The sequence below is a fragment of the Rhinolophus sinicus genome, linkage group LG06 (assembly GCF_036562045.2).
Source record: "Rhinolophus sinicus isolate RSC01 linkage group LG06, ASM3656204v1, whole genome shotgun sequence".
NCBI classification, from domain to species: Eukaryota; Metazoa; Chordata; class Mammalia; order Chiroptera; family Rhinolophidae; genus Rhinolophus; species Rhinolophus sinicus.
Genome location: NC_133756.1, coordinates 51,204 through 75,067, shown reverse-complemented (window position 1 = coordinate 75,067; position 23,864 = coordinate 51,204). Strand labels below are relative to the sequence as shown.

Below are 23,864 nucleotides of genomic sequence, written 5' to 3'. Positions count from 1 at the left end.
GAGAGACTTGGGCGCAAAGGGCCTGGCCAGAGCCAGCAATGGTGGGAGGTGCCAGAGTAATGTCCTACCCCGCCCGTGTGAGCTGCAGAACAGCAATCCCCATTCCTGATGAGGCACCGCCCCTCTGCCCTCCCCCAGCCTCTGCACCCACTGCCCAGGTCGGGGTCTTCTGAGGCATAGCTTGCTCCCACTCCAATCACAAGGGAGCCAGCCGGACCTGGAAGGATGCTGCTATCACAGGCCAGGCCAAGACAGTGACCCTACGTGTCCCAAGGGTGGTGGGGTCCTGACTAGGACCCACGGAGCTGCCAGCATCACATTGTTCCCTTGAGTTTCTAGAGCCTTCACACTGGATCCAGGAGAGCAGGTACATCTGGTCCGTCCTGCAGGTGAGGAAAGGTAATGCCCAACTGGAGGGAGCAGAGCCTGTGGAACTCCAGCTCTGGATTTCTGTCCCCAGATACTGGGGCCTCCCACTTCTTGGGGAGCCTCCTGGCCTCACGGTGAGCTGGGAGCAGCTGGGCGCTCAGGGGTCTGTTGGGTTGCTGGAAACCAAGGGCCTCAGGGAACCATGAGAGGGGAGGGGAGACAGCTGGATCCTGCACAGCCAAGGGCAGTGGTCCCCAAGTCCAGGCTCTGGACCACAGTAGGCAGCCCTCCGTTTATGAAGCGAAACATGTTAACGAATGTTGGTAAATCGAATCACAGTCTAACAGCCCTACTCAAAGGGCACACAAGCTGTTCCTCTGCAAGGAGGGACAGTCACCTCCTGGCTTTGCCTGAAGCAAGGGTTATCTGATCTCTGTGTTCTTATTAACGATCCTGCCAACACTTTGGAAGGCCTTTCCTCAAAAGAAAACCCCTCCAAGGGAGAAGTTCCTGGTATGCTGTGGTGGGAGGCAGGAGGCCCCCAGGGGCCCTGAAATGACACCCCCACCCCACCCCATCTACCCACCTGCAATTGTTCTCTTCTTTCCAGGTTGCTTAGTCCTTGAGCAGCAGGATTTGTTTGTTTGTGACCTGGCTCCTTTTTTCTTTTTGTCCCCATCAGCCTGGGACATCCCCAGGGGCAAGGGCTCTCTGCCCCACCTGAGGGGCTGGAAGTGGGGGTCAGCCCAGAAGCTTTCTTCACTCTGATCCCTACTGGCCATCAGTTTGGTCTGAGAAGAGAGGCAAAGCATTCTGGTCCTGGGGGGGGAGGGGAAGGTGGCCACAGGACTCATTCCTGACCACTTGTCAGGCCAGAGAGCCTGGTCCCCTGGAACCAAGTCAGGATGTGCTTGGGTCTGGCATCTCCCCGGGCCTGGTGCCCACCTGTAAATCTGGTTCTCTTTGGAGATGGGGAGGAGCCCCAGGCATCGCAACTGGGTCCTTTCCCAGGGCCCAGTCTTCTTCACAGGATTGGCCCCTCAGGGGTGCAGGGAGCCAGACTTCAGTACTTGTCACTCTCCCTCGCTTGGCTAAGCTAAGGGACAGAATTAGCTCCCCACTCTCACCCTCAAGGCTCTCCAAGCAGCCCAGCCATCCAGGGGAGGGACCAGGACGGGCCTCCTGGGAATCTGCCCAAGGCTTTTTCTCTGGTTCCCCTGGGACAAGATCCAGAAAAAGACTAAAAGTATCCCAGCGGAGAGGGAAGCGTAGGGTGGGACCAGGCCCTGCCCTGCTATTAGGAGAAGCCCCTGGGGCTCTGGGAACCACAGGTCCCACCGCAGCCAAGACAGCCAAGGCGATGATTCTGTTCTCAGTGGCCCTGGGGGAGGGGAGGGCTGGGCCGAGTCCACTGGACCCCTGGGATCCCCACTGTGCTCCTGGCCTGCAGGCCAAATGCAACGTCATGGAAACCTCAGAAGTCAAATCCTGTCCAAAGGCCTGGCCTGTGGCCTGGTGACAAGCACAGAGATCTGCCTGCCGCTCAAGGACGGTAGGAACGTCAGCAGCCACGACCCCCACTGCTTCCTCCTCCTCTATCCCTGCTCACCAGAGATGGTTCTACCCCTGACCTAGCTCCTGTGAGAGCCGGGGACAGACACCTGGACGGGGGTGCGGGGACAGCAGTGGGGCAGCCCGAGCCCAGGGCCCCCACCCCCGTGTCGTCCAGACCCGCCAAAGTGGGGTGATGCGCGTGGCCGTGGACACACCAGGCCTGACCTCCCCAGGCTGGCAAAGGTGCCAGGAGGACCCCTTTTGCAGCTTTCTGTCCCCCACATACTTTGGTGGCACATGTCCTCTAGGACCAACACAAAGGTGACAGTCAGCAGGGGGATTGTGGATCAGGTAGAGCGGAGTTCAAATTCTGGCTGTGCTACTCACAAGCCCCACAAACCTGGGCATGCAATTTCATTGCTCTGAGCCTGTTTTCTCACCTGCAAAATGGTCTTTCCCACGCCACCATCCCCCGCAAAAGGTCAGTGCCTTTTCGACGCTCTGCTCAGCGCCTGGTGTGGACCACTGAGCGGTTACCAGCTCCAGTGCGGTTATCTGCCTGCTTCCTCCATCCTCTGCCTACGTTCAACTTTCCCTTATGTTCTTGTGGATCGCTTCTTCCACGGTGTGGCAGATTGTATGATAGTTCAACATTACAGACCACTCCTCCAAGGGGATTGTTGTGCCCAGCTGCGTTCAAGGCAGGCTTGACCACATGACCTGCTCCGGCCAATGAAATGTGAGCGGAAATGCCTTACATGGTTTCTTGGCAGAAATTTTCAGAGTCAGTGCGCAGGTGGCCAGGTAAGTCTACCTCTGCTACGAGAGGACATCGTTCCAGATGGAGGCTCCTGTCACCCGGGGTCCCAGAGTGAAGATGACCCAGAGCAGAGCTGCAGCCACCCTCGAAGGACAGGCGGCAATCATAAGACAAACCTTTATCGTTAGAAGCCATTGAGACCTGGGGGTCAGACCTTGGCTGACATACAAGGTGGCTGTTGGAAGCCTCTAAAGGGGTCCCTGAGAGCTGTTTTTTAGTCTTTGGCTACTGCTGGGGGCAGTGGATAATTCTCAGTGAAATGTGTCTCGGGACTTGGCGGCCCTTGGTAGAGGCTCAGTTAACAGTGGATGTAATCCTGGGTTGGCATTTCTGCACACAGACCAGACTGACGCTTGTCCAGGCTGCAAGACTCATGTCCCTCTGAGTCCTGTGTACATGCAGGCTTTCAGCAACCCTGGGGGACGCTCCTCCATCGAATTTGTGGCCGGTGACCTTCTCACTGCTTGTTCCCCTCCCTGCACGCTCTGCCCCCACGAGCTGTGCAGAGGCTCCTTAGATGAGATTCCGTGGTCCACCTGTACCCCATGCCCACGGCCAGGTAATTAAGCTTGCTGCGGCAGGGGAGAACACACACCAGGGGAGCCATGCACCTCTCCCCGCTTCTCCTTGGCTATAATTTTTCCTACTGACAGAGCCTGTGTCAATCTCCGCTGCCATTCCAGACCTCCCCCTTCTCCTTTGTTATTTCAGTTCTATCTCCTGCCATCAAATCTGGCGTGGGAGCCCAGGCCACCCTCTGAGCACTGGCTTTGTTGTGCCAGCGGTCTTCCAAGTTTTTGCTTCTCAGCAGCGTTCCCCTCTCAGCAACCAGCACATGCGAGGGCCACAGTGGGTGCTCAACAGACTGGCTCCGCTCTCCCGAGTTGGTAGCTTCGTGGCTGGCGGGGCGGTGGCAGGGCAGGGGGCAGCTCTCTGAAGCCTAGTTCACGACGGTCATACCAGGGACGTGGGTGGGTAGGAGGCAAAGTGCCCCTTAACCCATGGCTGTTGGGAGAGGCCTGGCAGAGCCAGCAAGGAGCCACGTACTCCCAGACTTGAGCTGCAATTTCTCTCCCGATCTGTCCCCTTCTCACCCATTCCACTCCTGGCAGCTGGGAATCCTAAGCAGACCAACTCCCTTTCAAAGGACAGGGTTTTGAGACTGGTCCCCTCCCTTCTACTCACCAAGGACCAGGGGTCAAGGATTTCAGCAAAGGAACTCGCAAAAGCCATCTCTCTTTATTTTTCATTCCTGCCGTTCAACCAGTTTGCATAAGCTGAGGATCAGTGGATTTCGGAGGGAAAGGAGGAGTATCTGGGCACAGACCTTCCCAGAAATAGTCTATGCACATTGCTGAGGCTGGTTAGACTTGAGAAGCAATTGAACAATAAACTACAGAATTAGAAATGTACAAAAGTATTAAGGTGGCTGCTGGCTGGGTTCTTGCCTCCCCATGGGGGTCAGTTACGCCCATCAGTCCTGTGCAAAGGTCCTGGGGCTGGCCTGAGGGGCAGACAGAGTCTTCTCCAGGACAGGAGCAGTCTTGCTCACCCAGCAGAAGAGTGCCAAGAGACAGGCGTGTGGGTGTGTGCCCAGGTGCCATGGTCCCCTCGGGCGCCGTGGCTTTGGAGCGTGTCTGCATCCTGCCATTATGTCCGCCCTTTGAAAGTCTTCATGCAGGTGTAGGTTCCTGAGAATCTGTGGATCTCCTCGAGTGCAGCCTGTGGGAGTATGCTGAGGGTGTGGGGGGAGAAAAGACGGTCAGACCAGTGGCCACAGCCTATGGTGCAGTACAGCGATGGTTCCCATAAGCTCTCCTCACCCCTCTCTCCAATTCCACAAGCCACCCCTCACCTCCATGGAGGAAGAAGGGCTTTCACATAAATGGATAAACGGCTATTTACAAAGTAAAGGGTGGGTGGTAGAAATAAACTTCCAAAGCCACATTCGTAGCATTTTAGGGCCCATAGGTATCTCAGAGATCGATTAACTCCAAACGCCACTTATTCAACAAACAATGACGTGTGGGGCTGAGGAGTTAGGTACTGGGTGTATCTTCCTTCCGGGAAACTTCCCACACTCACGCCCAGGCCTCTCCTTGGGGTCCCCACAGTACCAGGCTTTCTCAACAAGCCTTGGTGTTGTCTTTACTCTTTACTTGTCAAGCTCATGGGGGAACTTGTGGCAGAGATTTCATCTCTGATCCTGGCCCCTAGTACAGGGCCCAGCATGAAAGGGCCTCAGTCCATTTGTTGAGTCAAGTTGAAGGGCTCTGGCCCACTCTAGGTGCAAGATGGGAAAGGCTCCCTTCCAGCCAGAGAGATCTGGAAAGTTTTCTGCAGGTGATGGTACTGGAGTTGAGCCAGTCAAGATTTCTCTTGGGAAAGTAAAGAGGGGGTGCAGTGCAGGAAATGGGGAGAAGGATGGCCTTTGCTTCCTGTGGCAAAGCGGTAGGGGATAGAACAGGAAATGTAGGCTGGGGGCTTACTGTGAGATCGCTGAGATATTCTAGACAAACTATCTTTTTTCTAGAATGTTCTGAAAGCTTCTACAAGCTCCCTGAGGTGGAAGGTGGCAGCCTGGCTTTGTCCCTGCTGTCCTAGGGGCTCTGGGAGGTGGCCAAGGAGCATCTCAGAGCAACAGTCAGGACGGACTAACGGAGGCCAAGGAGTGGACCACATGCCCTCGGGGGCCCCCAGCTCCTACCCCCTCACTCTGTGTCTCTGAAAGTCCTTTGAGTTTGGAAGGGAAAGGACTGATGTGTCCCGTCGGTTATGCGGTTTCTGTGCCCGCCATTGGATGGGCTCCTTACCTGGAGCCCACCACGGACACACAGCCTGGGGGGCACCTGGCTTCCTGGGAGTCGATGTCTGAGAAAGGTACTGGGGTACTTCACTTCCCAAAAAGGCCTTCCTGGTCAGAGGGGTTCAGACAGCTGGGGACTGGGGACTGGAGATGGCTGGGGGCTCAGAGGAACCAAGAGTCTACAGACACTCATGAGTCCAGGGTGGATGGTCTCCCTGTAGCACTGAGAGGCCCATAAAAAGTGTCCTTAGGGGGGCACCTGAAATGGCCCCTTCAGTGTGGGACTGGGAGGGGAAAGGTTTGCTGGCCAAACTCTGGATGGTTCTAGGGAACGTGATACTGGGCAAATTCTGGAGGAGAATGGTCTCCTCTAGAAAGCCTATCTCCCCAGGTGGTCTGCCCTGGTAAATCCCACCTGAGTAGTAAATACTATGACGTTTTTGTGAGTCCCAAGCCTGTGGCGTCAAGAGCCCTGTCTTCACCATTAAACTTCCTGAAGGCTAGGGCCTATTAGTGTCTAGAACAGTGGTTCTCAAAGTGTGGCCGTGGAACCCTTGGGGGGGGTACCTGAGATCTCTTCGGTGGTCTGCGAGGTCAAACTATTTTTACAATAATACTAAGACATTATCTGCCTTTTTCACTCATTCTCTCACGAGTGTACAGTTGAGTTTTCTGGAGGCTACATGACATGTGACAGCACAACAGATTCAAATCAGAAGCAGATATAAGAATCCAGTTGTCTTCAATTAAGTCAGGCAATAAAGAGCTTTGCACAAATGTAAAACAGTGACATTCTTCTCACTATGTTCCTTTTTCTTTTTTGAAAATATACTTAGTTTTCATAAAAAAAAGTCATTGATGTTAACACGGAATGGATTTGTTACTGCTATTTATAAATGCATAAATATTTTAAATATAAACAAATGTAGAAATCTTTTAAAAGCCTTTCTCAGTTTTAATTTCTAATGCAGTACATGGTAATAAATCCAACTCACAGAAACAAAAGCTCTTTGGGTTTCTCAATAATTTTTAAGATCGTAAAGGGGTCCTGAGAGTTTGAGAGTTTGAGAACCGCTGCCCCATAGTAAGGACAGGAAATCCTGGGCACACAGACCACACTCTTCATTGTAGTGCCCACAGCAGACATGACTAATTGATCCCATGTGTACTTTTTCCTGCCTGAGGCCTCTTCCCCGCCAGGGTCCACCAGGAGAAGGGGAAACGGTCGGAAAGCCTGGCTCAGAGCTTTCATCCCAGCCCCATACCTTTTCAAGATAATGAGGGCGTGCATCGTCCACGGGAGCAGGAGGAGGGCCTGGTTGAGCTGCACAGCTTCCACCGTCCTCCGGGCCACTGTCTCTGGCTTCAGTGGGGGGAAGAGGTTGGGGAACCTGAATGCAGGGAGAGACACAGTGGGTTTCTCCTGGAGAAGCAGGTGCTTCTGCGGAAAGTCTCCATGGCTGTCAGGTCTGGGTCATCCCTTTGGCTTCTTGAGAAGACTTGGGATTGGGAGACTTGAGACCCGTTTGGAATTCTCTGCCCCCCTCCCCTTGCTGCTCCAGACACGGCACGAGCTCCCCAGTGCCTCAGTTCTTCCACTGAGTCTCCCCTTGAGAATCGAGGTCTTTGAATCCAGCCCCCAGGCCCCATCTCCAAAGCACTACAGATGGCTCCTGTAACAAGCCACTGAGATGGTGTCACTGCCCTGCTCGTAACCCCCCGGGGCTCCCAGCACTCCAGAGCTCTGCTCCCTCAGGGCCCTGCCTGACGCCTGACCCCTCTCGTCCTTTCTCGCTCTGCTCCAGCCATCCTGGCCAATCTTTCCGTTCTGTCACTTAAGTTCTTTTCTGTCTCAGGGCCTTCTACCAGCTGTCCTGTCAGCTTGGCTCCCTCCTCCCAGCTCCTGCTCAGGGTGGCTTCTGATCTCATCCCCCTGCGAATTTCCTTGACTGCACATACACATCTAGAACGGCCTTGCCAATTTGCTTGTTTCCTTGTTAATACCCTGTCACCCCCATCAGACTGTGAGTTCCACACGGGCAGAGGTTTGGTCGGTCTTGCTCCATGTTGTATCCCCCATGTGCTGTGTCTGGCACATAGTAGGTGCTCAATAAATTCTTGCTGAATGAACAAACACTGAATTACTTGCCTCTCCCCACATGTATCCTGCTCATCTGTCTGGAAGCAGCGGCTCTGCCGGGAATGCCCTTCTCTGCCCAGCCTGCTGGTTTACTCATTCATTAATTCATTGATTGATTCATTAATTCGTATAAACATTTACAGAGCGCTTTCTGTGGGGTTGATGAATGAAGGATTGAATAAGCAAACATCAGGGGCTTCTCATGCCTATTCAGAGGCATCTGACCCAAGACCCCTGCAGTGATGAAGCTCCCTGGGTGCCAGGCCTGTGCTAGGTGCTCCACGGGAATCATTCACTCCAATTTACAGAGAAGGAAACTGAGGCCCTGGGGGGCTCGTGGGGTAGGAGGGATTCAAACCAGGCCTGCCCGAGCCCCAGGCCACTGCTCTGTCCCCGCCCTCACTCACTACTTGTCCCACCCCTCTGGGGCCTGCAGGCGCAGGGCTGAGGCTGCTGGCTCTGACCTCAATCCCACAAAGGGCTCGTGAGTTGCTCTGGCACCAGGAGGATTAAGTGCGATGAGTCACCTGGGTCTGATGTCACCCTGTGCAAAGGGCAACTCCTGGGCCCCCAGCTCGGACGTGGTTGGCCTCAGAGAATCCACAGATCTCACCCCCCACCCTATGCTTCCTTTGCTGTCACGATGTGCCGCTAAGATCCCACAAGCCAGCAGTCTGCAAGGCCAGCCTCCGGAGTCCTGCAGAGACAAACGTGTTGAGGCAGCTCACTGAGGTTGGAACCCTATAGACACGGCAGACAGTCTGGTTTTCCAGTCCCCACCTGGGCCAGCCCTACTACTGGGGGAAGGGAAGACAGGACGGGGAGCCCAAGCTCCATGGGTTCTGGGGGGCCCTTCCGGTACGACGCTTGCAAGAGAAGCTGACAGAGGATACTTTGTGCCCATCTGCTGACAGGACTTTCTCCTTTCCCTCCACAGTGGGGAGGGTATCCAGGGAGCCGACAGAGCTGTTAACTCCCACGGAGCAGCACAAACTCATGGGAAAAGCGTGCGCAGCCAGTTTCTATCTGTGTGGCCTTGAGCAAGTTACTTCGTTTCTCAGCCTCAGTTCCTTCATCTGTGAAATGGAGCTAAGAGCTCTCACAGGGTTGCTTAGGGCCAAATGAGGTGGTGTTTGTAAAGTGTCTGGTGTGGCTGGGACACAGAAGAGCAACCGACAACAGTTTACAAATGGCAGCACTCACCTACATGGATGGCCACGTTTGCTGGGAAAATCCATCAATCTTGTTTTAACCATGTGTCCCCCACCCTCACCCCTAGGAAGGGGCTGAGCCTGGATGGGGAGGAAGCCCGTGCTTTTCCTCTTTCAGGAAATGGGAGTTGGTTAAGCACTAATCATCCTTTCACTGCTCTTCTCCCAAGCCCTCGGGGCTCACCTGCCCAACCACAGGTAAGTAAGTCACCTTCGCCTAGAGTTTACCACTTGTCAGGCAGGCTAGCTGATTCACACACGGGAGCATCTAACCTGTGAAGTTGGGGGTACTATTATCAACCCCTTCTTGTAGACGGGGAAACCGAGGCACAGAAAAACTAAGTGACTTGCCCCAGGTGACACGGAGCTGGGATTTGGCCCTGGGCAGTTTGCGCCCACACTTAGGGCCACTGTGGAAAAATGACTTGAGGAAAACCTTGAATTTCCTTCTTAAAGTGGTGGAGAGGAAACTATGCTAGAAGGAGGACGATACACAAAGGTGAGGTCTGCAAATGTCCCACCCACTTCTGTGCTCAGTGTCCAATTAAAACTGTGGATTGCTACTGCTGTATTTTCATTCAATCTACATTTATTGAGCACCTCCTGTATGCCCCGATGAAAAGAAAGCAATCCAAGACCTCATGGGGGGAAAAGTCAACATGGATCATTAATAGTCATTAATCTAGCCTCCTCTACCTTCAAAGTCTATGCTAATTTGCACGCAAGTCAGGTAGAAACGTATACTTCTAACGACTACCTGAAGATACACTCTGCTAGGAGGATTAATAACATATGTGTTTATGAAGACGTTTATTCTGAACGTCTTCTTATTAAAAATAAGAACGTTATTCTTATTAAAAATAATACAAGCAGTGGTTCATTACTGAGCCTCTAGGATGCCCCAGGCTTGGCTCTAGAGGTGCTCCATGTGCTATTTTTAATTCTCCCAATAATCCCGTGAAGAATATATCATTTCCACCATTTTACAGATGAGCAAAGCAAATCTTAGAGAGGTAACAAAATTGGCTCAAGATTTCACAACTGTACAGCAGCTGAGGGGTGACCCCCGACCTGGTGTTTTGATTCCTGATCACCGAAAGCACATCAAGAATCACAGCTGCCGTGTACCGAGTGGTTCCCACCTGGCACCCACGACCTGAACGCCTTCCGCCACCTGTCTCAACTTCTCATGATGACCCTTTCCTGTCATTCTTATGTTTGGAAGAAGCGGGTGCGTATAATGTAGAAGTCAAATCTATTATTATTTGCTGCATTGCATCACACAAGAAATACAGTTTGGGGATCATTCCCGATTTTCGTTTATTACCTATGACCCTTCACCACCGCACATCATGACAGCACCATTTATTGGGCACTTACTATGTAGCACATACGGCGTTCCATGCTAGATCCCAGTTTATCCTGATCACAGAACTCTAGGTGTAGACATTGTCTTTGCCCCATTTTATAGATTAGCAATGGAGGCCAGAGAGGGAACTAATGGGACCTAAGGCCATATGGTACATTACAGGTGCAGGTAGGCTGGTGCCCCGTGTGCCAGGCTCCACTCTAAACCAGTGGTCTTCGTGCTGGTTGATTTAACTGGCTTGGGGGAGGGGTGGCTGGGCTTCAGTATTTCTTTAAACTGAGCTATAATTTGCAGACAATCAAAGGCATAAATCTTAAGTGTATGCTGTGATTAATTTTTACCTATGTAACCACAACCCAGATCAAGAAGAGAGAACCTTTCTAAAGACTAGGAAGTTCCCTCATACTCCTTCCCAGACTATATCCCCACCTCTGCAGCGGTGGCCACTGTTCTGATGTCTGTGCCCAGTTTTGCCTATTCTAGAACTTCATACAAATGGAATCACACAGAATGCATTCTTTGGTCACTAGCTTCTTTTGCTCAACACAATGCTTTTGAGATTCATCCCTGTTGCTCGTGTACCGACACTCTGTTCTTTTTGTATAATGGATAGTTTTCCACTGCGTTCATTGGTACTAGGCACCGATACTTTGTCAGAGCTCCCTGACCTGAGCAGCAGGACCCTACACCAGCATAGCATTCCACTGTCTTGCAGATGGAGAATCAGGTAGCAGACCTCAAAGCCAAAGACAAAGGGCTCTGGGCTATTTTTATATTTTTGCTTCTTCCTCTGTTCACAGTAAGCCTCTGCCCTGGTCCATTGCACTGACCTGACCCTCATGCCCTGGAACATCTCGGTGCTGGTGTGGAAGGGCAGCACGGTGGTGGCGCTGACGCCTGGACAGTCCAGCAGCCCCAGGGTCAGGCTCTCCATGAAGGCGAAGGCCGAGGCTTTGGACGTGCAGTAGTCGATGGCGCCGGGGATGGCAGACAGTGCCAGCACGGAGTTGAGACACACGATGTGTCCATTCTGTAGCTCCAGCATGCGCGGCAAGAAGGCCTTGGTGGTCTGAGGGCAGGTGGGGAGGTCAGTGTGGAGCAGCCATAGCTTCCAAAAGCCCCTCTACCCCTCTCTCAGGGAGAACAGACCATCCCGGACACACGTACTACTCCAGTGACCGAGCCTTCCTGGGACGGGAGGGGCCTAAGGGCTGCCTGCTGCAGGGCACTGAGTCCAGATGCCTCCTGGGGTCGGTCATTCCTCTTGTCCAGTCCCCTTGCCCTTGAACGTCCCTCCCTGGCCTGAGCCCAAGCCCCAGTGAGCCTTTCCCACCTCCCTTACAACACCCAGGCTCCCCGGAGGGAAGGAACATGTCACTGTCACTCCCAGGGCTGGGTCTGGCCCAGGACAGCCCTTACCCAGAACTGGCCCAAGGTGTTGATGTGCTGGGATTTAAGGAGGGCATCGTCGTCGCTGTCCATCAGACTCTTCCCGTGGACCACAGCGGCATTGTTCACCAGGATGGTGATGTCGCCCACCTGTGGTGAGAGGGGTTGCAGGGCCTTAGGGCAGCCAGCCGCAGTGGCCTGCACCTGAAGGGGCGGGACTTGGGGCTTTGGGCAACCACATTGCCTCTCTGAGCATCAGCCTTGATTTGTGAGATGGAGCTAATGAGCAGACCAGGGTTGTTGTGAGGATTAGAACTAATTTATGGCACAGAACACATTTCTAATAAGTGAGGTTATTGTCACTTAAAAATAGTTAGCATTTACCATGTGCCAGATACTTAACAGGGTAGTTTTTGCTCTCTTGGAGCTCACTGATACACTCAGTCTAATACATGGCTGGAGTCAGGAGAAGGATTTTCCCAGAGGGCCATGGGACATTTGTCCCCCAGGGTCTAGGATACAAAGTCACAAGGTCTAAACTTCCAAAGAGGACAACAGGTGATTACTTCTGTTATGTAATCAACCCACACCCCAAATCCCTCCCCCCTGCAACACACACATTCATGCACCCGCAAGTACATACATACATGTGCACACACACACACACTCACATACACATGCAACCTGGGCCAGTTTCACAGGACACTCCCCAAAGATGGCCTTGAAATAGCCATTCTGCCATAAGCAACACTCTCCCCCAGGCCACGTGAGAATGTTCTTTTTGGCCAGCATTTCCGTGTCCTGCTGAGCTGAGGACGGACCCTCCCAGGCCACGTACCTTCTCCCGGACAGCTTTGGCCGTCTGGTACACCTCCTCCCGGTTGCCCACATCACAGATGAAGTAGTGGCACTCAGTGCCCATCTGCCGAATTTCCTCTGTCGTCTCCTTCAGGCATTTCTCAGTCCGGCCCCAGAGAACGATCTGGAAGGAGAGAATAACAGCATTGAACAGCTGGTCACTAAGTAAGCCATTGCAAATCAATGAGTGCCATCAGAAATTCAGTATTTATAGTAATTTGCTGAAGGACTGGTCTCTCTGATTCCATCCAAAGAGAATATGCAAACCAAATTAGCAATATGATTTTTTAAAGGGACACAGCCTACTCTGAAGTGAACCAATAGTTTCTGGGCCTATTTCTTTCTTTCTTTTTTTTTTAAAGATTTTATTGGGGAAGGGGAACAGGACTTTATTGGGAAACAGTGTGTATTTCCAGGCCTTTTTTCCAAGTCAAGTTGTTGTCCTTTCAGTCTTAGTTGTGGAGGGTGCAGCTCAGCTCCAGGTCCAGTTGCCGTTGCTAGTTGCAGGGGGCGCTGCCCACCATCCCTTGCTGGAGTCGAACCAGTAACCTTTGTGGTTGAGAGGACGCGCTCCAACCAACTGAGCCATCAGGGAGGCAGCTCAGCTCAAGGTGCCCTGTTCAATCTTAGTTGCAGGGGGCAGAGCCCATCATCCCTTGTGGAACTCGAGGAGTGGAACCAGCAATCTTGTGGTTGAGAGCCCACTGGCCCATGTGGGAATCGAACCGGCAGCCTTCGGAGTTAGGAGCACGGAGCTCCAACCGCCTGAGCCACCGGGCCGGCCCTCTGAGCCTATTTCTGACCAATCGAGCGACGTGTTATTTACGTCTTTCTTATAGATTCCTTCCAGCAGAACATCTCCGGCCAGCCCAATTCCAGTTTCCCTACATAGTTAGAAGCAATATCAGAGCGCTTTCATACAATGTTCCAGAATGTTCTCAGGAACAAGCTGGCCTTCTCCACTATTAGGCCTCAAGCCAGGTTTATGAACACCAGCGGTTAGATCGCACTGGGAGGTTCTGGCCACCTAGCTGTGGTCACAGTCAGTCACACTTGGAAGGAGGGCCAGGAAGAGAGGCAGCCAGGCTCCCGCTGAGAAGGAAACTGCCTCCCCTCCCCGCCCCAGGTAATAAACTCGGGACTCATTATGCCAGGAGGTGAGCCTGGCAGGACCACGAAATGGATTCTTAAAGGGGGTTAGACAAATTTATGAATGGCTGACCATAAGGGCTCAGCAGAGAAGCCTGGCTAATTCTCAACTTTGACCTAAGTGAGAATGACACACCTCCTCATGATGTGTCCTTGGGTCCAGAGAAGTCCCTGTTGGTAAAAGGGTCAGAAGCCAGGGGGTCAAGGGTGGGGGGAGGGGCGGCGGGGAATAAGAACCCTCAAACTCAGCTTAATTATCACAGAGGGAGGCGAGGCCAGGGCTGAAGACAATCAGAGAAAGGAAGAGATAAAAGGCTCCTTTGGGATTCGTCTAATGGGTTTCTATTTTTGTTTCTTCTCTTTCTAAAATTATCAATGACATTTCTCTTTTAAAAATAAAACCCAACATGGAAACCCCAATGCATGAAACCAGTACCAGGAATAAATTACATGTCCAAGTCCATATTTTCTTACTCTAAAAGCAACTAATGAGAAGAGAAAGGCTGTTTGGGAAGGCAAATTGTTTTAAGTGGGAAATACAGATGGAGCACCAATCACACCAGAACAGAATACAAACAACTGATTTCTCTATTTGCTTTGTGACTCCGTGTAGAGAACAGTCACACCAATAAGCAGTGTGGGCAGTAACAGTTTATCAGCTGTTTACCTTGAAATCTCAGAAATTTCACCTAAGCAGAAAGGGTCCAAATAGGTAGAGATGATGGGACACAGAGAGCTGCTGGTGGTCTCCAATGAATTAGATCTTTTTATTCGAGTTTTAAAAACTTCTGAAATATTTAAAAAAGAAGATAAAAGTGTTTTCTCAACTGCTGAAACATCTCTGGGAAAGCCCAGTTTGAAAATCTGCCTCATCCAACCACTTATTTTAATTGAAGTCTTGAAATACAGGGAGGGTTTTTGACGGAGAGGACTCCATCAGTGGCACTCCGTGACCACGAAAGTCCAGCAAGGGCAACCCGACTGAAATTACACAGGCTTCCAGAGACAGTTTCTTGTCTGTGGAACTAAAAACAGACCTAGCATGGGTTCCTCCAGGAGAGGCTCGGGAGATTCACTTAATGGAGAAGAGAAGAGACAAACATCTCTGTTCGAGGAAGGCAATTTGGTGGAGGCATCCTCCACTCCACCAGAACTCACCCTTGCCTTGTAGTCACTGTCACCCAAGTTTCCTTCCATCTTTCCTTATCATCCCATCTGTCTGTCCACCCATGCTTCCTCTCATCCATCCACCCAAACCTACCTTCTTTCCTTTCTCCTCCCTTCCATCCATCCACTCACCATCCACCTACCCAAACTTTCCTTTCCTTTCCTTCGTTTCCCTTCCCTTCCCTTCCCTTCCCTTCCCTTCCCTTCCCTTCCCTTCCCTTCCTCCCATCCACCCACCCACCCATCCCTCCCTCTCTCCCTCCCTCCCTCCCTCCCTCCCTCCCTCCCTCCTTCTACCAACCACACCCCATCATCCATCCATCCATCCATCTAATTTCTGAGTATGTCTGCCTGAGCTGAAGATAATCCATGACCCCTTTCTCCTGCTCTGGTCACTGCTCAACCCCATCTCACCTCCAGCTCATATGTGAACAGGACCCTGGGGCTTGCATGATTCTTTACAGTCTCTGAGGCGGAGAGAGGTGCCTCTGGGGACTGAATTTCTGGACAAATCAACAGAGGGGAGGCTTAAAGTGGGGGGCTTGTTGGAAGGTACAGGGGGCACAAGTGGTCACCTCAGAGGGTCTGGGACAGCAGCCCATATGCGTGCCCTTCATTCTGGGGACCCTGGGCTCTCAGCACAAACAGGTGTGCATGGGGTTCCAGCAGAAGGGGCACCAAGGGCCTAGGGGCTCCTGGCCCAGATTAACTAACTCTCTCTGGCCCCCCAGTTCTCAGGTAGGGCAAGGCGGACAGGAGTCTAAGGCCCCGCCGTGGTCTGCCAGGAAGCCAGAAATCAGGGCACCAAGGAGGCCAGCACTGGTGACCCGGCTGGAGGGACAAGCTGGAGAGGGACACAGGCGGGGGGGAAGGAGGTGAAACGAAGGCTTGGCCCCACTGCCTTTCATGGGTGGGACTACACCTGGGCTGGACCCTGAGGCTTGGCCATTTCCTTTCAGGGGTCTGTGGAGGACAGCGCTGCTGGCTGCGGGACTGGCCTCCTCACCTCCATGCTCAGAGCCCCACCTCTTCCTGGGCTCTGTGACAGGTTTGCTTTCTGCCCTCCTCCCCCAACCCCACTGGGCTGGGAGCCCTGAGGGCCTGGATCCTGGCTTGTTCATTTTCGTAGCCCAATGCTCACCATGTGCTGTTTGTTGAGTGAATGAAGGAAAGTTCAGGATCACAGGTGGGGTGGGGAGGGAGGTGGTTAAATGGCCTCTCTAAGGCTGAGACCATCCCATCTTCCTTGACCGATCCATTGAGGGTCCCAGAACATTGAACACAGAGTTTACTTAGACCAAGAGTAAGCGACACCCGAGGTTTCCCCAGAGCCTCAGAACCACCCTGGAGCTGAGCTGTGAGGTGTGGAGCCAGGTCAGAGGCTGGGACCCTTGAAGCAAAGCAAGTGGTTAGTCTCAGAAGAAAATGAAACTCAGGTGTGTGTGTGTGTGCCTTGCTGTGTGTCTCTGTGAGTGTGTGTGTGTGTGTGTGTGTGAGTGTCTGTGTGTGCGTGTGCGTGTGTGTGCGTAGCCTTTTGCTCTGCTGTGTATTTCCTCAGGCCCTTGGTAGATGCTCAGTGTCCCCGAGAGCCAGACTAGGCATGTTCCCATTTAGGACCCGGGTGCATCTCCATGGTGATGGGGTGGCCAGGGGCTAGTTCCCTGGGGATGAGAGGTGAGGGACAGAGCTGAGTGAGGGCAATGGTTGGAGCTACTGTAGCCACTGTCCTTTCTTGGCTTCTCTTCCAGTCCCCTGCTCAGACCTCTCTGGGGACCGAGAGTTGGGAAAGTGGCAAGTCCAGCTCAGCGGGACTGCCCAGGTGGCCCCGGCCCCGAGTCACCTGGGGTTGACTCTGGACAGCTGACAGAATAAGAAGTCCACCCAGTACCAGAATGAGGGTGAGGACTGGGCAGGCAGGAGGCAGGGTCTGAGAGGAGTGTGGGGAGGGGGCAGATTTATGATTCCTTGGAACCCAATATGGCCTCCTCTTAATTAACTCCCATGACAGGGAGCATCTGGGGCGGGGGGTCAGCGGCCCAGGATTTACTCTTAAGCTGGGTTTATAAAGTAAGGGCTCAGGGTAGCTCAGCACCCGCTGGCCGCCCTCCCCTCTGGGGCAAACGGGTCGCTTGTCCTCCAGCGCCTCGTGAGAGGCGAGGAGGAGGGCAGACCTGTGGCCTCCCAGGGGAGGGGAGGTGGGCTCACACTGGTCATGGCTGCCCTGCCCAGCTAGGGCCTCCTAGCAGAGACGCAGTTCCTGCACTTGTCTCCCTGAGAGCCACTCCCACAGAGGTGACAGTGAGCCTGAAGCCCAGTGCGGCCCCCCACGTTGAAGGCTATTATTACCCACTTTTCATAGCTGAGGAGACTGTGGCTCAAAGGAGTGAAGTAACTTGCCCAAAGTCACACTCAGTGGGTGGTGGAGGCAGGATTTGAACCCAGAGCCTTTGTCTTCCACAGATGCCCCCCTGAGCCCCAAGGCATGGTGGGATATTCTGAGCTTTTAGAATTCTGCTCCCAGATTCCACGTGTCCTTGCACAGCGTTCATTTCCACCCCATCCTTCTTCTGCTTCGTCTCGCTCCATGTTCTCAGCAATCCCATCCATCTGCTCACCAGGACCGCAGAGGGCCAGCTGTGGGCTGGGCGCTGTGCCCAGCACTGGGATCCAACAGAGAACAAAACAGACATGGTTCCTGCCTCGGGGAGCCCGTGTTCCAGTGGGAGAAGACACGAAGGAATGAGAAAACAGCCAGACACAAATTACTGAGTGGGATGAGGAATACACGTGGAACTTCATTTAAATTGGGAGATTTACGAGGCCGCTATATTACTGTGTTTCCCCGAAAATAAGACCTACCCTGAAAATAAGCCCCAGTTAAGATCGTCAGCCAGATGGACGCATTTAGTACATTACAAAGAATTTCCAGAAGAAGATGACATGACTGTATTTGAATAAATGTAGATGGTTATACATGAAAAAATAAGACATCCCCTGAATATACTCTGTAATGCATCTTTTGAAGCAAAAATTAATATGAGAACTGATCTTACGGGGAAACACGGTACGTCCATCGTGTAATAAGGAAACTGCAGCTCAGAGAGGCTAAACAACTAATGAGGTTACACAGCAACTAAGTGACAGAGCTGGATTTGAACTGAGGCTTTTTGTTTGTTTGTTTTTACCACCATTCCCTCTCCCAGTAGAAGAAAAGCCATTTCCTCTCTTTGTGGGGTCTTGTGGGGATTTAGCGCGCAGATGCTGGCACCCACCGAGTGTTCAGTACGTGCTCTCATTATTTTCCATGGGGAGGAAGAGCTGAGAAAAGCACAGCACGGCCCCTTGATGTATCCTCCTCTACAGCCACAAGATTGATGAGTGTTCGTGACACGGAAAAATGCTCAGGGATGTAATGTTCAGAAGAAAGGGTGCAGCATTATCCCTACAGGATAAGCTCAACTCTAAAAATGTAACCAGTTAATTGGAAGTCACCAGGGAGCACAGGGACAGTGGTTTCGGGGTGGAATCATGGCTGCCGGTCGTTTGCTTCCTTGGGCTTGTCTCTAAAGGACAAGTACCATTATTTATGATCTTAAGACAGGAGGGCAGCACTAAGCTTTCCCACAGGTCATTTACACACAGTAACTCAGCACAGTGGGTCCAATCCCTGCGGCTCCCCAGCCCCCTGGAAGTGCCTCTTCAGGGCTCCCATCCATTGTGAGGTGACTATTGGCATCTCTCTCCCCATTTGTTGAGTGGATGAGTGAGGGAGCTGGCTGGGCCTCCAGAGTTCCCGGTTTACACTCACATTACATACTGCACTTGGCCCTATGTGTGCTGTCATCTCCATTTTGAGTTTATAGCCTATCTCTCGGAGGGCAGCAACTAAATCGCACTCCTTTTGAGTTCCCTGTGACCCTACCTGGTGTCCAGAACAGGCTGTTTTTCTCTGTTTTAAATGCCAAGTCTACTTGTGGACTCCTATTCATCCTGCAGGACCCTGCGTGAATGACCCTGCGTGAATGCCCCTTCAGTCCCAAAGCTTCCCTGGCTGGTCCTTCTATCCTCCCGACAACAACACTATAACAATGGCTCGTATCTACTGAGCACTTGCTGGGGGCCGGGTGCTGTGCTGACTACATCCATGTGTTTGCTTCTTCCATCCTCACACTCCCACCAGTGGGTATGGTTACTGTCTCCATGTTATGGGTGAGGTTCAGACAGGGAAAAGCACTTGCCCAAGGTCACACTGCTCACCATTCACAGAGCCGTGCGATTCAGAGCTCACGTTCCCAACCGCCAACATGAACCCTTGTTTGTACCTCCACTAGTACACAGATGCCAGCAGGCTGGGGCCTGTTTGTGAGTCCCCCTGCCTCCCGGACAAGCTTGCAAGGTCCCCTGGAAAATCCTACTCATCTCACCTCAGCAGCCAGCATGGGCCAAACACCGAGGAAAACCCAATGAACGTTGGCACATGGCACTGGCCACAGGAGGCCTCCAGAAAAATCTGCCGACCAGAGAACAGGCTCTTCTCTACCCAGCCCTGCCTCCCTCGCCCAGGGGCTCTCACTCACGCCTGGATTTGGTGTTCATTGCTGGAGTTCAGCTGCACAGCACAGTCCCACCAGTGACATGAGCCGGGGGGGGGGTCTCTGGGTGGGTCCCCCGAGGAGCATCTGTTTATAATTGGCAGCCCTGGAAAGATCCAAGTCCCTGGGTAGGTCTGGCAGGCCAGCTCATGTCCCAGGGGCCCCGTGTTCTGGACCAGAGTGGTGCTGAGCTGGCTTCTCAAAAGGAAAGAAAATACCCACCAGAGACCCCAAACCACGTGCAGGGTGGGTGGGGAGTGGGAAGGTTGCAATTTAGAGGGCGCACAGCTCTCCACCCAGCACCTCCAGCAAGGGGGTGTTAATACAAATCCATCCTTGTGGCCAGATGAGAACAGGCAAGCAATAAAACTGCATGTGTAATACTCTAGATTTAGAGCAGGGGTGGTACCAACGAGAACTGGGTGAGTGGGTGTGTGTGCCGGCAGGTGATACTTGAAACATGGGCAAACACTTTTCATAGGTATGTGTGTAGTGTAAGTTAAATCTTGAGCTCTCCCCTCTTTCCCATCCCTGTCTGTGTCCAAAAAGAGACCCCTCTCTCTTGAGTAGGGTGGCCTAGAACACAGGCTCAGGAGCTGGACTGCCTGGGCTCAGGTCTCTGATCTGCCACTTCTGGGTTACACGAACTTGGAAAACCCACTTAACCGCTCTATAAATTAAGGTTATTACAGCACCCACTTTGAAGGGTGGTTGAGAGGATGAAGAAAGAACACGATAAATGCTAACTATAATTACTGTTTATTATTATTATTAACCCAGGAACAGAAATAGATCCCTCCTTGCTTGCAGAAGATCTCACCATCCCCCAGAAAACTGGAGTTGTTGGGGTAACGGACACCTGGAAGACCCCAGCAGGGGCGTCTCTGCCTCTAGACACAGCCTTGGTTGGGGCAGAACCACAGAATCTCAGAGACCTCTCCACTGCCATCCTTCCACCTGACCTAGTAGACCCTCCTCTGTCCACACGTCTGGCCCAAGAAGGCGGAGACCGGCGTCAAAACTGTCCGACTGCAGAGTGGACTGCAGGTGGCCCGTTAGGAGGACTTCTCAGTAAGAGAGGTTTCCACACCGAGCTCTGGAGAACCCTAGGGGTTCCAGTGAGGACCCTTAGGGGCTGCCGAGGGGTAGAGGGGCTTGATAGATAGGGTCCCAGGTCATCCAGAGCCGTGGGACTTGTATTAGGCTTCTAGACCAGTCATTTCTACAATGATTCTGATGCTAAAAAATAATCAAGTCTCAATGGCTACCACCCTTGAGCCACGACATTCTCCTTTCTGGGACCCAAGTTGCCCCTGTTTTTCCAGAGGTTTTTTTTCTCTAGGAATAAACCCCAGTTGGATGCCCCTCGCTCTCACCCATTGGGAGTGCCAACCTGTCACCCCGCACCCACACCCAACAAGCCTACCACCCTTCTTCCAAAGACAACCCTTCAGAATGGATGACAGTGATGGGGTACCACTTGAGACATTCCCAGACTTCTTAATCTTTCTACCTTTCTTCCTGGGAGCCCTGTTTCCAAACTCTACATGGCCGCAGGTTGTCCTTTATGCAGCCTCAGGTTGATTACCTGTGTCCCACCGCTGACCCGTGACCCCAGCATGTCAGAGGTGACAAAACCACTGGGCCTCCCTGTTAGGCTGAGCGTGTCTCCCCCTTTGCTGACCTTGCACTGCGTGCTGCCCACGCGGCAGGCAGGACTTCCCCATGTGGCTGTGAGTGGTAGGCTTACACTGGCTTCGTCCCCGTGGGGCCTGCAGAGAATGTTCTGGCTGCCGCTGGCTCAGCTGTGGGAGAGGAGTGTTATGAAGCTCCTCAGCTAGAGGGGCTGTCCTCCTTCCACAGGTCCCTGACCACAGCCTGGAGCTGGGCAGAGACTTCCTCCCGGCTGACGTCCAGCCCGGAACCGGCCCCTTGGGAGTCACAGGGATAACCGTAAGCACTCACTACCTGCCTGCACCCTGCTGAGTACCTGCGGCAGCCTCTCACCTGGTCCTGACAGCTGCAGGAGGGAGGTACTGCATCCATTTCATACATGAGAAAACTGAGGCACGGAGGGGCTATGCGATACACCCAAGGTTACCCAGTACGTCGTGGGGCCAAACTCCAACTTGCTCGGTCTGACGCCCAACCTGTGCCCTCGGCCTCTGAACTCCACCTGTAGAAGCAAGGTGACCCCATAAAAGGACAGCTCCATTCACTGCACTGGTTTCATCGAGCACTTGCCACATGAGAAGGACTGGACGGGAAGGCATCCAGCTCCCAGGGAAGGAGGGAACACCGCTGCCCTGCCATGGGGTAGCGCAGAGTTGCTGGCCAAGTGTCTGCTGACTGGGTGACAATGATGACCCTCACCCCACTGTGAGGATCCTGGGGGCCTTCATGGCAGAGGGAGGACTGATGAGGACAGGAGGTGCCCAGTTCCTTTACCCACCGGAGACTCTCACTGTCCCACATTGATGTTTTCTCTGATCCTACACCCAACCGGTCCGTCTGACCCTGGAAGCCAGAAGCTGACCACTTCTTGCCTCCTCTGTGGCTGCCATTCTGGGCCCAGCCCCCCCCCCCCCTCAGCTGGACCACAGCAACAGCCCAAACAGGTCTCCCTGCTTCAACCCTTGCCCCAAGACCCCTGTCCCTGCTCAGCCTAGTCTCACCATAGCAGCCAGAGAGATCTTTGTAGAACGCAAGTCAGACCTTGTCACTGTGGGCACAACCCCCAATAGCCCCCATTTTACCCAGAGTGAAATGTACAGGTTCACCATGAGCATAGGGCCCTCAGTCCCCACCTGATCTGATGAGTTCCAGCTCTCTGCCCTTGGCCCTGCCCTCCCAACCCAGCTCACTTCTCTCGGGGCCTTCATACCAGCTCTTCTCTGCTCTCTGCCCCATGTGGCCCTCTCCCCACACCCTCTCTTCTTATAGGCTCTGCTCGAGTGTGTCTTTACCAGAGATGCCTTCAAGTAAAATACCCTTCACCCTCACAGACATTCACTTCCCAACCGTATCCCTGACTTTTATAAACGGTTCATGACGGGATTTTATTTTCTAGAGCAGTTTTAAGTTCACAACAAAACTAAGTAGAAGGCACAGAGATTTCTCACACAGCTCTGGTCCCCCCACATGCACAGCCTCCCCCAATATCAATATAAGCACCAGAGTTACAACTGATATAAGCACCATTTGTTACAACTGACACATCGTCACCCCAAGTCCACAGTGCTCATTAGGGTTCACTCTGGGTGTTGTACGTTCTTAAGGTTTGGACAGATGTGTCATGACACGTATCCACCATTGCAGAATCATACCGAGGCATTTCACTGCCCTAAAAATCCTCTGTGCTCTGTCTATTCCTCCCCCTTTCCCGCAGTCCCTGGCAACCGCTGGTATTGTCTCCATAATTTGGCCTTTTGCAGAGTGTCATATACTAGCTGGAATCACACAGCCTTTTCAGACGAGCTTCTCTCATGTAGTCATATGCATTTCAGTTTCCTCCATGTCCTTTCATTGGCTTGATAGCTCATTTCTGTTTATCCCAGTGTCTGAATGTTCCACAGTTCACTTATCCATTCACCTACTGAAGGGCGTGTTGGCTGCAAGTTTTGTCAATTCTGAATAAAGCTGCGGTACATACCTGTGTGCATGTCCCTTGCCTTTTTACTTCCCAGATCTCTTTTCCAGTTGCTGAGACACTCGCCTCCCTCTCTGTTGGGTGCCTCATGTTCCCGAGGATAGAGGGCACCCCCTCAAGACCTGATACCACCGCCACCTGCCAAGAGCAGCTGCTCAGAAACCAAGTGTGACAACCGGCTAAGTCCCCATCTCTTCCCTGGGTGTGATTCTTGTGAATTTTTTTGGTTCTGGGACCACTGGGAAAACCCTCCAGGAAACTGTCTCCAAAGCTGACCTGTACGGAAAGCGAACAACTTCTCACTTCCAGCCAGAAACCCATGGGCTCATGTTTCTTCTCACAAATATTAACAGCCTAGGAGACTGGCCCAAGAGTTGGGCCTCCTTCCCTCTGTCCTCAGGCTGCACTTGGCAAAACAGGGGGCGGCCGGCCCAGAGTCACAGGCTGAAGCCCCATGACCTCTGCCCCGGCTCCTCCCTCTGGACCTCCTGGTGGAGACCCCCAGGTGACCTAGAGCTGCGGGTGCCGAGGAGGGGCGAGGACAGCCCGCATTTACAGCCTACTCTCCAGCACGGTGCACATCTTCAGTATTACTATCCTGAGAAATAGGACCGTAAGTCCAGCGCAAGGAGGAGGCTCGGACAAGCTGAGTAACTCGCACGGGCTGCACTGCCAGGAGTTTCAAAGCAACACTTTGGAGTCCAGCTCCAAAGCCAAACTCCTTCACTACTGCTGGTCCTGCCTCCCATCCCTTGCTCCCTCCCTCCCTCGTATTTACTGGGTAGTGACTG

General features: G+C 52.8%; 1 protein-coding gene across 1 annotated transcript in view; it reads right to left on the bottom strand.

The window, feature by feature from the left end:
- Positions 1-3,963: 3,963 nt before the first annotated feature.
- Positions 3,964-23,864, bottom strand: part of DHRS3 (dehydrogenase/reductase 3) — a 39,832-nt gene continuing 19,931 nt past the window's right edge. The window contains exons 2-6 of the mRNA XM_019756341.2: positions 12,497-12,640; positions 11,689-11,808; positions 11,100-11,338; positions 6,815-6,940; positions 3,964-4,478 (exon numbers count right to left, since the gene is read on the bottom strand). Coding sequence (XP_019611900.1) covers positions 4,394-4,478; positions 6,815-6,940; positions 11,100-11,338; positions 11,689-11,808; positions 12,497-12,640 — 714 coding nt within the window. The 3' untranslated portion in view covers positions 3,964-4,393. The remainder of the gene's footprint in view (positions 4,479-6,814; positions 6,941-11,099; positions 11,339-11,688; positions 11,809-12,496; positions 12,641-23,864) is intronic.